Source organism: Schistocerca serialis, chromosome 2 (assembly GCF_023864345.2).
Source record: "Schistocerca serialis cubense isolate TAMUIC-IGC-003099 chromosome 2, iqSchSeri2.2, whole genome shotgun sequence".
Taxonomy (NCBI): domain Eukaryota; kingdom Metazoa; phylum Arthropoda; class Insecta; order Orthoptera; family Acrididae; genus Schistocerca; species Schistocerca serialis.
The window spans coordinates 599435394-599450386 of NC_064639.1; the positions used below are offsets into that span (position 1 = coordinate 599435394).

Consider the following 14993-nt stretch of genomic DNA (forward strand, 5'->3'; position numbering starts at 1 on the left):
GATGCAGTAGTTTTTTTCACTGGGGGGACTGCAGTGGCGTGGGTGTCGGGAAAGTGGATCAGGCTCATCAGTGGTTATGTAGGATTTGTAGCAGAGATAGGAAGATAGTGGAACAGGAGGGGAAAATTGGTGCCCTTCAGGCTGAGCTAGATCAGGATAGGGAAGATCTGGACAGGTTAAGGAGGGAGAAGAGCAAAGAGAGGTGGGAAGTGGCAACAGGTAACAGAAGGAACAGGCCTGGAACTAAGTCTGACAGTTTTGTGGTGAATGTCAAAAATAAGTTTGACCTGTTGCTTCAGTTAGAAACTGATGAGCCTCAAGCAGAGGCAGGACACAACAAACTTTCAATAGGAAATTGAAAAAGAATGTAGGAAAGTCATCGAAAAGGAAGAAAGTTTTGTTGTTAGGCAGTTCTCACGCCAGAGGTGTAGGCTAACTTCTGCAGGAGGAATTAGGACCAGAATACCAGGTCGCAAATGTTTTCAAACCAAGTGCTAGTCTGCATCAGGTGACAGAGGATTTAGGTTCACTCTGTAAAGGATTTACCAGGGAAGACACCGTGGTTATTGTGGGAGGGCCAGGGAACAGCATCAACAGAAATCCTGGGTACAGGATAGAGTGTGAGCTGGCTGGGGTAATAGCAGGAAATTTAAAGGGGGAGGAACTGCCATGAATGGTAAAATACCAGTGGTTGCAGGTGTTGGAGCAGCACCTTTTTTAGGATAGGTAAGACAGAAAGATGTCAAGTTCTGCGAGAGGTCAGGATTGAATCAAATCTTCAGTTTAGGAAAGAAATTCAACAGCACAATTCTAGCACATTGGATCAACAATCACAGCTGTCAATTATAAATTTTCACCAATCACCAGAAATCTTATCTCCACCAAGTTGTATCTCAGTCCTAGGTAATTGCATTGATGAATTAAAGTCACCCAACCCAGTTGACATAATCTGCCTCTCTGAACACCATGTGACCACTGGTATAGGAACTAGGCCTAAGCACAATGAGAAACTCAGACAGGAGAGTACTGCAAATGTTAGAATAAGGAAAGGTTCTCATAAAAGTATAATTAAAAATAATGTAAGTATATTTCATCAAAATATTGGGAGTTTAAAGAATAAAATAGATGAGCTTCTGGTTTGTTTAGAAGATTTAGAAGCTGAGGATTAAATACATATACTATGCCTGTCTGAGCATCACATTGTTATTGATATGGATAAGGTAAATGTAAGTGGATATAAGCTCTCTGCACATGTAATGAGAGAAAATATGGAGAAAGGAGGAGTTACCATATATGTCAAAAGTTATCATTGTGCAAAAAGTATAGAGACAAAAAAGTTTTGTGTAGAGAAACATATAGAAGCATGTGCCTGTGAGCTTAAATTAAATAAAGGCACATTTATAATTGTAACTGTCTATAGGTCCCCATCAGGAAATTTTCATCTATTTCTGAAAAATTTGGACTCCTTGTTGTGCTATCTGTCAGACAGGGGGAAGCAAATTATTATTTGTGGGGACTTCAATGTAGATTCTCTGAAAGAGGGTAATAGGAAAAATGACCTTGAAGTATTTCTCGGTTCTTTCAATTTGACACCCGTTATTGGTTTTCCTACTCGGGTGGTAAAGGATAGCAGCTCACTGATAGATAACTTCTTTATAGACCAAGATTAGTTTAACCAGATAAATGCTCAGCCTGTTGAGAATGGTCTTTCTGATCATGGTGCACAGCTAGTTACAATATATGACATAGCTCCATTCAGCAATACTAAACAGTCCTCCAAAGTAGTACGTTCAGTCAACGATTTAACAATTGCAAATTTCAGGGAAAGCCTACAGCAGTTAGACTGGGATGAGGTGTACCGTGAACCTGATGCCAATTTAAAATATAATTTATTTCATGACATTTTTGTAAATGCATTTGAAAACTGCTTCCCCAAGAAAATAGTTAAATATACTCATAAGAAACCTTGTAACAAACCATGGCTTACTAAGGGTATAAAAATATCTTTTAACCGGAAAAGGGAAATGTATCTGACAGCAAGAAAGAGTAGTGACCCAGAAACTATCAAACATTATAAAAACTACTGTGTTATATTAGGAAAAGTTATTAAAAAATCCAGAAGTATGTGTATCATGTCTGAAATCAGCAACTCTGATAATAAAATTAAAACAATTTGGAATATTATTAAAAGAGAAACAGGTCAACCAAGAGCAGAGGAAGACAGTATTACCATCAAATTGAATGAAAACTTTACGAACAAAAAGTCACAAGTTGAAAATATTTTTAATAATCATTTTCTAAATGTTGTGGATATAGTAGGATCCAGGTGTTCATTAGAAGATGCTAGGCTGTTAATGGAAGAGGCCATACCTATGCAATTTGATACAATTGAAATCTCACCCACTTCTCCCTCTGAAATTAGGAAAATAATAAACCTGCTTAAAAGCAAAAACTCACATGGAATTGATGGCATTTCCAGCAAAATACTGAAAGCTTGTTCTCAACAGATAAGCAAGATTCTCAGCCACCTGTGTAATAGCTCTCTGGAACAGGGCATTTTCCCTGATAAACTGAAATATGCTATTGTTATACCTTTGCATAAAAAGGGGGATGGATCTGATGTCAACAATTACTGTCCAATCTCCCTTCTAACAGCTTTATCCAAAATTTTTGAGAAAGTAATGTATTCAAGAGTAGCTTCACATATCTGTAAAAATGAAGTACTAACAAAATGTCAGTTTGGTTTCCAGAAGGGTTTTTCAACAGAAAATGCCATATATGCTTTCACCAATCAAATTTTGAATGATCTGAATAACCGAACACCACCCATTGGGATTTTTTGTGATCTCTCAAAGGCTTTTGATTGTGTAAATCATGAAATTCTGCTAGAGAAGCTCAAGTATTGTGGCATGAGTGGGACAGCGCACAAATAGTTTAATTCGTACCTAACTGGAAGAGTGCAGAAAGTTGAAATAAGTAGTTCTCATAATATGCAAAGATCAGCACATTCCCCAAACTGGGGAACTATCAAGAATGGGGTTCCACAAGGGTCAGTCTTGGGTCCTTTGTTGTTCTTAATATATATTAATGACTTGCCATTCTATATTCATGAAGAGGCAAAGTTAGTTCTCTTTGCTGATGATACAAGTATAGTAATCACACCTGACAAACAAGAATTAACTGATGAAATTGTCAATACTGTCTTTCAGAAAATTACTAGGTGGTTCCTTGTAAATGGACTCTCACTGACTTTTGATAAGACACAGTACAGTGAATGGTATGACGCCATTAATAAATATAGACCTTAATCGGAAGCATATAGTCAAGGTAGAATATTCCAAATTTTTAGGTGTGTCCATTGATGAGAGATTAAATTGGAAGAAACACATTGATGATCTGCTGAAACGTTTGAGTTCAGCTACTTATGCAATAAGGGTCATTGCAAATTTTGGTTATAAACATCTTAGTAAATTATCTTACTACGCCTATTTTCACTCATTGCTTTCATATGGCATCATATTTTGGGGTAATTCATCACTGAGGAATAAAGTATTTATTGCACAAAAGCGTGTAATCAGAATAATAGTTGGAGTCCACCCAAGATCATCCTGCTGACATTTATTTAAGGATCTAGGGATATTCACAGTAGCTTCTCAGTATATATACTCTCTTATGAAATTTATTATTAACAACCAAATCCAATTCAAAAGTAATAGCAGTGTGCATAGCTACACTAGGAGAAAGGATGATCTTCACTATTGAAGATTAAATCTAACTTTGGCACAGAAAGGGGTGGATTATACTGCCACTAAAGTCTTTGGTCACTTACCAAATAGTATCATAAGTCTGACAGATAACCAACAAGTATTTAAGAAGAAATTAAAAGAATTTCTGAATGACAACTCCTTCTACTCCACAGAGGAATTTTTAGATATAAATTAAGGGAAAAAATTATAAATAAATAAATAAATAAATAAATAAACACAAAAAATAAAAAAGTTGTTATATTAACTTAAGTATGTTGTTAAATTAACTTAATTACGTAATGTATTGGAAAATTTGACTCGTTCCACATCATTACGAAATATGGTATTCATGATCCATGGAACTAGTATTAATCTAATCTAGCTAGCACGACGCTTGCACTTCAATGTTCGGCTTTTGTAGCTCGAAGTCGATTAATGGAATCGAGATGTGAGGCGAAACTTCAATGTTTTAACACAACACCTATAATTTCGCGAGGAAGAGATGCCATTCGTTGCTCCATTCTGTTAAATGCATTTCTTCGTGGCAATGTCGATAGTATCTAAGTCAAAATCTGTAAAATGTTGTACAGTTGAAGCTATAGCTCGCACATATGGTGGATTTTCGTTGGGACCATCATGGCAAGTGAAAATAAACACAGTTTTTACAAAACCTCTAGTTCTCATTAGCTTTTTGAAAGTTGGTAATTCACGAAGTCTACATACGTCTACGGCACGAGTTTCTGTGATCGAAGGATGCGTTCCCCTACGAAAGCCGACAGTATGTCATAGCTTCGGGTTTCCCTTCACCATCTTTCTTTCTTACAATACCAACATAAACAGAGGGAATAAGTTTGTTTTGTTTTACCACGAAATCATGGTACAATAATTTTATACAGTAGTCAAGATGCATTAATATTAGTGCTTGAGCGTTTGCTGCCGTAATACCCTATAGCACACGTGCTTTGTCATCCATAGATAAAAAGAATACTTGACCAGGACCAAAATTGAAGCGTAAAGATTCGATCTCGTGACGAAGCAATTGACGCACCACCACCACGCCACCGTGTCTGCGCCAGAAGACCAACAACTGAAAAAGGACCACATGGAGCAGCCACAACGAGAATCTGTAACCGATCACCAAGCATGCGTAACAAAGGTCTTCAGAGTTCTAACATTCCACCAATCACAGAGGCAGAAGGGGACTCCGAGAAGACACTCTTAGTACATCTCGAGATGACTGCACACACTGAGAAAACGCAACGTGATCTTAGATTTTGGCAACTGACAGTTTTGATTATTGTTCTTAACTAAACGTTTGTCACCAAATCTCTTTAGGCATCTTGAGTGCTTTCGAATATTTTGTACTGTCACTTCTGTGGTTAAGTCAGCTCTGCTTCAGAGACCATATCTTTGATGTGAAAAAACGTATTACATCCCAACGGAAAAAAAGTTATTAACCCTGTCTCACGAATAATAGAGGCACTGACGACTTTTACTATTGAACTTGATAATGGCGTAAAAAAAGACAGGCCTTTTCTTTACCTTATTTTAGTCAAGTTCTAGCGAAACGCTTGCGGGATGACACTGAGTGTGTGAACATGTGCACCCGTAAAAGAGTTAGCAGGTAGCACAGCATTTTCTTTCTAAGTTTAACATCTGTTTAATAGAACAACTTCACTCCGACTTTATGTTAGACCTTGGAGCTTGGAGACACGTGTGACTACAGTGAATCGACGAAGTTTAACTTTATGTTATCTCGATTGTTGTGGAACGTCAAAACATACGTGACAGGTGGAGTCGTTCGAATCACGATCCATCGACTCATGTGTCGACCTTGAATATGCGCTACCTCCGCCAATGGGCAAAGACCACGATTGTCATGGAACCGTCCTGAGCTTACGTTTGTAAGAATGGCAAATACGTGAAGAGGCGGTGGCGTGTATCCTGAGCGTCAAGCGATTGCTTGAGGATTGAAGGAATGGAAGCTCTACAACCGTCTTCGATCAAAATCTGGCCTGCATGGTTATCTGTTTTGGTGCTAAGTTCTATGTACAAAGGTTTGTGTTAATATCATAACCTCTAATTTTGCAATTGTGAAACTGAGTGAATGACTGACAACAGTTGATACACGTTCTTTATTTTTATTGTAAAATTACTGTCTGTTGGATAGCATGAAATTCTTGAGTCAGCACAGACTTACTTACTTGCACAAAGTATTCAATATTGAATGTTGTGTATAAAAAATTGAAAATTTTTAAGTTTGTACAGTGGTGATTGGACCCTAGCAGTCGCAAGGATTTGATGGTTCTAAAAAGACGATAGGCGACAAAAACTGATATCATACCGAAGATGAATCAAAAGAAAAACATCCCATGTAGGTGCAGTTCAAGACTGTTGACAACTTTTGTACTGCTGAATGAACAAAATGTATACACTATTAGCTGTGAGAGAAGCCTTCAAAGAATAATGCAGAACATTTCATCAGATATAAAACGCAGATGTCTTGAACTTGTTTTGTGTAAAGTTACTAATCATGCAACGAAAGCATATATATACTACAGAGCATTTGTTGTTAATGGGACATAACACATCCTTTCTGAGTAGCATTATGTGGTGCATTAAAGAAAACGCATTCATTTTATATCCCCCTCCTGTGTAACAGAGATTAATCCACATTTGGTGTTATTAATGGAAATATTGTGGCTGTTTGTATAAGATTAATGTATTGCCAATCAAATTTTTTGGAATCAGTTAATATAAAAATACAGCAAAAATCATCTTATTTACTGTGGCGTGCCAAAGCAATACAGTGTCATTTTGTTGTTGTTGTGAAAAGCTTTTCAGTGTTTCACCTGCAAGATGTTTTAAGTCTTAAAAGTATTTACCATATTTATTATTGTGAATGTACATGTATAGTACTGACTGAGAAAAACTTTTGTCAGTAGCAGTGCAGCAATGTTTTTATATGACAAACTGAGTGTAGAAAGTGGGGAAGAGAGGTAGATAAGGGCGACTATGCTGTGGTGATTTAAAATGAAACAGTTTTGGTCTCATTTCGCTAGGGATGCACTTTCTGTCATCAGATTGTTATGATGTCTCTGTGTTACAGTAAACATAAACAAATATTTACATGTGCTATGTTGTGTATTGTTTTTTAATAGAAGTAGTTTGTCAGCCATGCATTTACAATCACAATTTAGCATTCCACTTTCTGTGTAGAGACTGAGAAAATCTTCATTATATAACACTTGTCAACGGGAACATCAAATTCCACCGGTCTGCTTTGACCCGTGATGTAATCGTGTTGTGGTGTGTGACATCACTACAGAGCAGAGTTTTTGAGTTTGTTTTGATTGTAGACATTGTGTTGTTGTATTTCATGGTGTCCTCTGGTGGTAGATGTGGACGTGCTGAGTTTGATATGTGGTACTGAGTTCATTTAGGTTTTGGTTGTCATCATGCTAACATGGTTTTGAATTTACGTAGTTGGTGTGGTTATGTGAGTTGTGGAAGTATATTTGTGTCAACTGAAGAGTGGGATACAACCTGTCGGCTTTGACCAATGACTTTATAGTTTACTCATAGGTATTAATGTCTTTATTTTTGAGTCATAGATAATATATCGGTTATCTTTTGTGGTGAAGCAGCATCATCATAAATTAAAATATATGTTGTTGTTGTTGTGGTCTTCATTCCTGAGACTGGTTTGATGCAGCTCTCCATGCTACTCTATGCTGTGCAAGCTTCTTCATCTCCCAGTACCTACTGCAGCCTACATCCTTCTGAATCTGATTAGTGTATTCATCTCTTGGTCTCCCTCTGCAATTTTTACCCTCCACGCTGACCTCCAGTACCAAATTGGTGATCCCTTGATGCCTCAGAACATGTCCTACCAACCGATCCCTTCTTCTAGTCAAGTTGTGCCACAAACTCCTCTTCTCCCCAATTCTATCCAATACCTCCTCATTAGTTATGTGATCTACCCATCTAATCTTAAGCATTCTTCTGTAGCACCACATTTCAAAAGCTTCTATTATCTTCTTGTCCAAATTATTTATCGTCCATGTTTCACTTCCACACATGGCTACACTCCATACAAATACTTTTAGAAATGACTTCCTGACACTTCAAGCTATACTCGATGTTAACAAATTTCTCTTCTTCAGAAACGCTTTCCTTGCCATTGCCAGTCTACATTTTATATCCTCTCTACTTCGACCATCATCAATTAATTTGCTCCCCAAATAGCAAAGCTCCTTTACTACTTCTAGTGTCTCATTTCCTAATCTAATTCCCTCAGCATCACCCGACTTAATTCGACTGCATTCCATTATCCTCGTTTTGCTTTTGTTGATGTTCATCTTATATCCTCCTTTCAAGACACTATCCATTCCGTTCAATTGCTCTTCCTAGTCCTTTGCTGCCTCTGACAGAATTACAATGTCATCGGCGAACCTCAAAGTTTTTATTTCTTCTCCATGGATTTTAATACCTACTCCGAATTTTTCTTTTGTTTCCTTTACTGCTTGCTCAATATACAGATTGAATAGCATCGGGGACAGGCTACAACCCTGTCTCCCTCCCTTCCCAACCACTGCTTCCCATTCATGTCCCTCAACTCTTATAACTGCCATCTGGTTTCTGTACAAATTGTAAATAGCCTTTCGTTCCCTCTATTTTACCCCTGCCACCTTCAGAATTTGAAAGAGAGTATTCCAGTCAACATTGTCAAAAGCTTTCTCTAAGTCTACAAATGCTAGAAACGTAGGTTTCCCTTTCCTTAATCTTTCTTCTAAGATACGTCGTAGGGTCAGTATTTCCTCACGTGTTCCAACATTTCTACGGAATCCAAACTGATCATCCCCGATGTCGCCTTCTACCAGTTTTTCCATTTATCTGTAAAGAATTCGCGTTAGTATTTTGCAGCTGTGACTTATTAAACTGATAGTTTGGTAATTTTTACATCTGTCAACACCAGCTTTCTTTGGGATTGGAATTATTATATTCTTCTTGAAGTTTGAGGGTATTTCGCCTGTCTCATACATCTTGCTCACCAGATGGTAGAGTTTTGTCAGGAGTGGCTCTCCCAAGACTGTCAGTAGTTCTAATGGAATGTTGTCTACTCCCGGGGCCTTGTTTCGATTTAGGTCTTTCAGTGCTCTGTCAAACTCTTCACGCAGTATCATATCTCCCATTTCATCTTCATCTACGTCCCCTTCGATTTCCATAATATTGTCCTCAAGAACATCGCTCCTGTATAGACTTTCTATATTCTCCTTCCACCTTTCTGCTTTCCCTTCTTTGCTTAAAACTGGGTTTCCATCTGAGCCCTTGATATTCATGCAAGTGGTTCTCTTTTCTCCAAACGTCTCTTTAATTTTCCTGTAGGCAGTATCTATCTTACTCCTAGTGAGATATTCCTCTACATCCTTACATTTGTCCTCTAGCCATCCCTGCTTAGCCATTTTGCACTTCCTGTCGATCTCATTTTTGAGACGTTTGTATTCCTTTTTGCCTGCTTCATTTACTGCATTTTTAAATTTTCTCCTTTCATCAATTTAATTCAGTATCTCTTCTGTTACCCAAGGATTTCTATTAGCCCTCGTCTTTTTACCTACTTGATCCTCTGCTGCCTTCACTATTTCATTCCTCAAAGCTACCCATTCTTCTTCTACTGTATTTCTTTCCCTCCATTCCTGTCAATTGTTCCCTTATTCTCTCCCTGAAACTCTGTACAACCTCTGGTTCTTTCAGTTTATCCAGGTCCCATCTCGTTAAATTCCCACCTTTTTTCTGTTTCTTCAGTTTTAATCTACAGTTCATAACCAATAGATTGTGGTCAGAGTCCACATCTGCCCCTGGAAATGTCTTACAATTTAAAACCTGGTTCCTAAATCTCTGTCTTACCATTATGTAATCTATCTGAAACCTTCTAGTATCTCCAGGGTTCTTCCATGTATACAACCTTCTTTCGTGTTTCTTGAACCAAGTGTTAGCTATGGTTAAGTTATGCTCTGTGCAAAATTCTGCCAGACGGCTTCCTCTTTCATTTCTTAGCCCCAATCCATATTCATCTACTACATTTCCTTCTCTTCCTTTTCCTACTATTAAATTCCAGTCACCCATGACTATTAAATTTTTGTCTGCCTTCACTACCTGAATAATTTCTTTTATCTCATCATAAATTTCATCAATTTCTTCATCATCTGCAGAGCGAGTTGACGTATTAACTTGTACTACTGTAGTAGGCGTGGGCTTCGTGTCTATCTTGGCCACAATAATGTGTTCACTATGCTGTTTGTAGTAGCTGACCCGCACTCCTATTTTTTTATTCATTATTAAACCTACTCCTGCATTACCCCTATTTGATTTTGTATTTGTAACCCTGTATTCTCCTGACCAAAAGTCTTGTTCCTCCTGCCACCGAACTTCACTAATTCCCACTATATCTTACTTTAACCTATCCATTTCTCTTTTTAAATTTTCTAACCTACCTGCCCGATTAAGGGATCTGACATTCCATGCTCCGATCCGTAGAACGCCAGTTTTCTTTCTCCTTATTACGATGTCCTCTTGAGTAGTCACCGCCGGGAGATCCGAATGGGGGACTATTTTACCTCCGGAATATTTTACTCATACATATGACTGTGTTGAAATATATGACTGTCTTTTAAAGACAGTGCTAGACATTGTGTTTGTCCCAATTCATTCTGTTCTTAATTTCATCCTTAGTGAGTTTGAGACCTTTTGGAAGAATTATTTTTTCATTCTGGACAATTTTTGTTTTTTGATTTTCATTTATATAAGTGTGGATTTATCTATCATAACTGCAGTACAGGGCACAAATTTTACAGTTGTCACTTTTTTTCGCCTTCGCTAGCACTAGTATTACTATGATATTTTCAGTTGATGCTACTACTATCTAAGGCAAAAAGACCGACATAATGAAAAATTTGTATCACATAGTATACTAGTGCTAGTGCGGGATACAAATGTTATTTAGGATACAAATTTTTGGAATGTTGCTTTTCTTTGACTTCGCTAGCACTAGTATCCTGTTCTTTGGTTGCCTTAAATATCACAACTGAAGAACAGGATACTATCTTTGCAGTTCAACTGAGCTACAAGATGACAATGTTACGTATGTTGGTTTTCTTCATTTTTGCTAGCAGTAGTATCCCATTCTTCAGTCGGCCTAACTAGATCAACTTGGAGTATGGGACATATTTTACAGTTGTCAGTTTTTTCACTGTTACTGGTAATACTATGATACTTTTCAGTCAATACTATTAGTACGGTATATTGATAAGTTTCACTTATGGACCGTCTGACAGCAACTGAATAAAACACAATTTTAGTGCCATACGCGTTTCGCCTTTATTTCCTGCAAGGCATCATCATCATCATCACACATAACACAGAAAAACCCACAAGCACCAACACTCCGCAGCCAACCGAAAGTACATAAAGACGGAATGCCAATGAGACCTGTTATCAACTTCAAGAAAGCCCCAACATACCGCATAGCCAAACACCTCCAAAAGTTAGTTACAAACCACTATAAAGTAGAAAACAACAGGACAGTGACAAACACAGGAAACCTAATAGAAAACCTACAGAACATACAGATACCACACACAGCATCACTGATTTCATTCGATATAGAAAATATGTATACCTCCATCCCTATCACAGAAACAATAGAAATCATAGAACAAAATCTCTCGTCCCACAGCAACCTCACCACAGACGCAATAAAAGAAATAAAAGATATGCTCAGACTGACAACTGAACAAAACTACTTTCAGTTTGAGGAAGAATATTATCTACAAACTGATGGACTGCCCCTGGGATCCCCAATATCAGGAACACTAGCAAACATTTTCATCAGTCACCTTGAAAATCAGATATTTGATAAGATAACCACAAATGAAAGTTTCAAAATCATATATTGGTACAGATACGTGGATGACATTATTTGTCTGGTAGACAAGCCAAGTGAAAAAATAGATGAACTCCATTCAGAAATAAACAAAGCGCATAAGAACATAAAATTCACACTTGAAAAAGAAAAAGAAAATCAAATAAATTTTCTTGACATTACAATTAAAAAAGAAAATGGAAAACATACATTTAACATCTTTAGAAAACCAACAGCCACGGACACAATAATACATTCCACATCCAACCACCCCCAAAGCCAGAAACTTGCAGCACTAAGACACATGTTACATAGATTAAACAGAATCCCACTCAGCAAGAGAAACTATGAACAAGAAATGAACACGATCATACAAATAGCTAGGAACAACGGGTATGACACACATGTGCTACACAGGCTCAATCAAAAAATAAAAACACAAATAAAAAACAAACACAACATTTCCACAATACAAAAGAATTCACAAGCTGAAAACTTACAAACACACTCAACAAACACACGCAGTGACAACACCACACAGAAAAGAACCAGATGGTACACCATGACCTACACACATAAACCAACACACAGAGTTGCAAACATCCTAAAGAGACAGGGCTTCAAAATAGCATATAAGCCTGGGCAAACCCTTCAATCACACCTAAGCCAGCCAGCTACCAAGAGGGACAAATTCCAACAATCAGGAATATATAAACTTGAATGTCAAAGTTGTGATGCAGTATACATAGGCATGACATGCAGGAATTTTGAAACAAGATACAAAGAACATATCAGATGTTGGAAGTATGAAACAAACCATTCCACATTTGCAGAGCATTTAAAACACTACAACCATCATCCTACAAACATGGAACAAGAAATGAAAATAATGAGAATAAGCAACCATGACAAACACCTTATACAAATGCAAGAAAACTTCCACGTCCAGAAAGCCATAGCAGAAAACAAACATGTGATAAATGAACAAACACACATCAGAACAGGTTCCCTACTACACTTAATAAAGGATATGATAACATGAATATATAAATACAGACACACACACACACACACACACACACACACACACACACACAGACAGACACCGACACCCCCCCCCCCCCCCCCCCCCAAAAAAAAAAAAAAAATACACGAACAGACCACAGATACTTCAATAGTTACACTCATAAGTTTGGCAGTAATATTCGATCTTTGGCAAAAACATTTGACAGTCGGCAACAGAAACCAAAACATTGCAGTAAAACAAGCGTTCAGTGCATAGTGCTGTGGAATGTGGAAAAAACAGCAAATTGGCACTCATAGGAAGAAGAACAACACAAAAAATGCAACAGGAGCGTAATATGTAAGAAACTGTCTACGCAACCTGTAAGTACAGTTCAAAACATTGCTACTTAATAGGAAATACCAACCACCAGAACAGTTTATAACCTATAGGCACAGTGACAAAAATGTAAATAAAATAGCTAACATATGTACATATTCCAGGCCACTGATGATGCCTTGCAGAAAATAAAGGCGAAACGCGTATGGCACTAAAATTGTGTTTTATTCAGTTGCTGTCAGACGGTCCATAAGTGAAACTTATCAATATACCGTAGTATTACGCGCAACTGAGGAGGACAGGACCACAAAAGTTGAAGATGTCAATACTACTAGTATTGAAGGCGAAAAAAGAATGTATAGGTCAAATGAAGTATGGGATACCAGTGTTATGTATGTCGCTTGTTTTCACCTTTGCATAGTTCAACTGAGGTACAGGATGCCAATGTTACATGCATCGATTTTTTTTTTATCTTTGTTAGTATTAGTGTCCTATTCTTCAGTTGACCTATATAGGTCAGCTCGAATACGGGATACAAATTTTTCGTATGTCAGTCTTTTCGCATTTGATTGTACTAGTATCAACTGCACATTAGGATACTAATAGTAGCGGAGGAGAAAAAAGCAACAACTGTAAAATTTGTATCCTGTAATTCAGATGACCTGTACAGATCAACTGAAGTTCACGGTACAACTCATATTTGTCAACTGAGGTAGTGCACACTAACGTTACTTCACTCCCTTTTCCTTCTGTTTTTCCACTAGTATCCCATTCTCTGGTTGAGCTCCGTAGGACTCAAAGAAGCGATATGCCTAACATTATGTTCGAAATATCGATGTACATGATATATGTCTACCATCTGCTTTCCCTGTCTTGCATTCCTTTGTTTCTCAACCATTCATCTTTGCTGTAAAATCTGTGCAATACATCATCTCTGGTAACTTCTGACGTCATTGGTCACAGCTGACTGGCTGTATCCCGTTCTTCAGTAATCCCGTATTTTCAGTGAGTTATTAAGGGTGTTTTGTATGTGTTTGGTATTGTTTTAGTCTGATTAGTTTGGTGTTTGTTATGCAGAAAGATGTCTAATCTTTTTTAATTGCTTTTGTGTTAGGTGTGGCTATGGCAGATGGATATGACAGTGAAATTCAGGGGTGTATCATTACATTCTGAGATGGGGGATGACATGATGGCTGCCATATGGTTTCTGCAGATGTTCGATCTTATTGCTGAATGAATGTTAGGTGTCATGTTTGAGGCAGCAACATGAGGTTGACAAAGATTTTGGCAGCTTGGACTAGGGATAATTTTTATTTTGCCTTTATTCTACAGTAATTCTGATGTTTTGCAAATATTGTATATTTATGGGATGTCGGCTATTTTTAAATTGATATAGTGCAGTTATGTCTTAATTTTTGTAGTGAATATGGAATATTTGGGTTTTTGAGTTGTTGGGTGTTGTTTCCACTTTTCGGAGTTGTAGGTGTTGGTTTTTTGGTATTGATAGCTGCGGTTGAGCTATACAGGTCAAGGGAAATGTCTGATTCCACTTTTGGGGGTTGGAGACATTGGTCCTGTTTGGTATCAAAAAGTTGCGGTTGAGCTACATATGTCAAGGGAAATATCCAATTTCTCTTTTCGTGGTTGTAGATGTTTTTTTTTTTTTTCGGTAGCTGCGGTTTAGCTATATAGGCCAAAGAACTTTTTCAATTTTTATTTTATTTTTATTTTTTTTTTTATTGTATACTTAGTTTGTTGCGCACCCTAAACCCCCAGTTTCCCGCAGTTGCCGTAAATTTCATTTTGAGTGAGATGTTATTCTGTAATTTTTATTTTTGTTCACATTATTGGCATGTGTATGTAGTGATGTCATTGTTGTCATTTTGTATATGCTGGAAGTAGCCGTTTCTGCCATGTTGATGATCTCATGGGTCAAAGCAGATGGATGAAATCGGAAGTGTCTATAATGCCCAATGTTGAAAAA

The 14993-nt window shown here is 37.4% G+C and overlaps 1 protein-coding gene across 1 annotated transcript in view; it reads left to right on the forward strand.

Annotated features, from left to right (window-relative positions):
* The first annotated feature begins 5589 nt into the window (after nucleotides 1-5589).
* LOC126457636 (dnaJ homolog subfamily C member 3) overlaps nucleotides 5590-14993 on the forward strand; it is a 72722-nt gene continuing 63318 nt past the window's right edge. Inside the window, exon 1 of the mRNA XM_050094107.1 lies at nucleotides 5590-5803. Coding sequence (XP_049950064.1) covers nucleotides 5725-5803 — 79 coding nt within the window. The 5' untranslated portion in view covers nucleotides 5590-5724. The remainder of the gene's footprint in view (nucleotides 5804-14993) is intronic.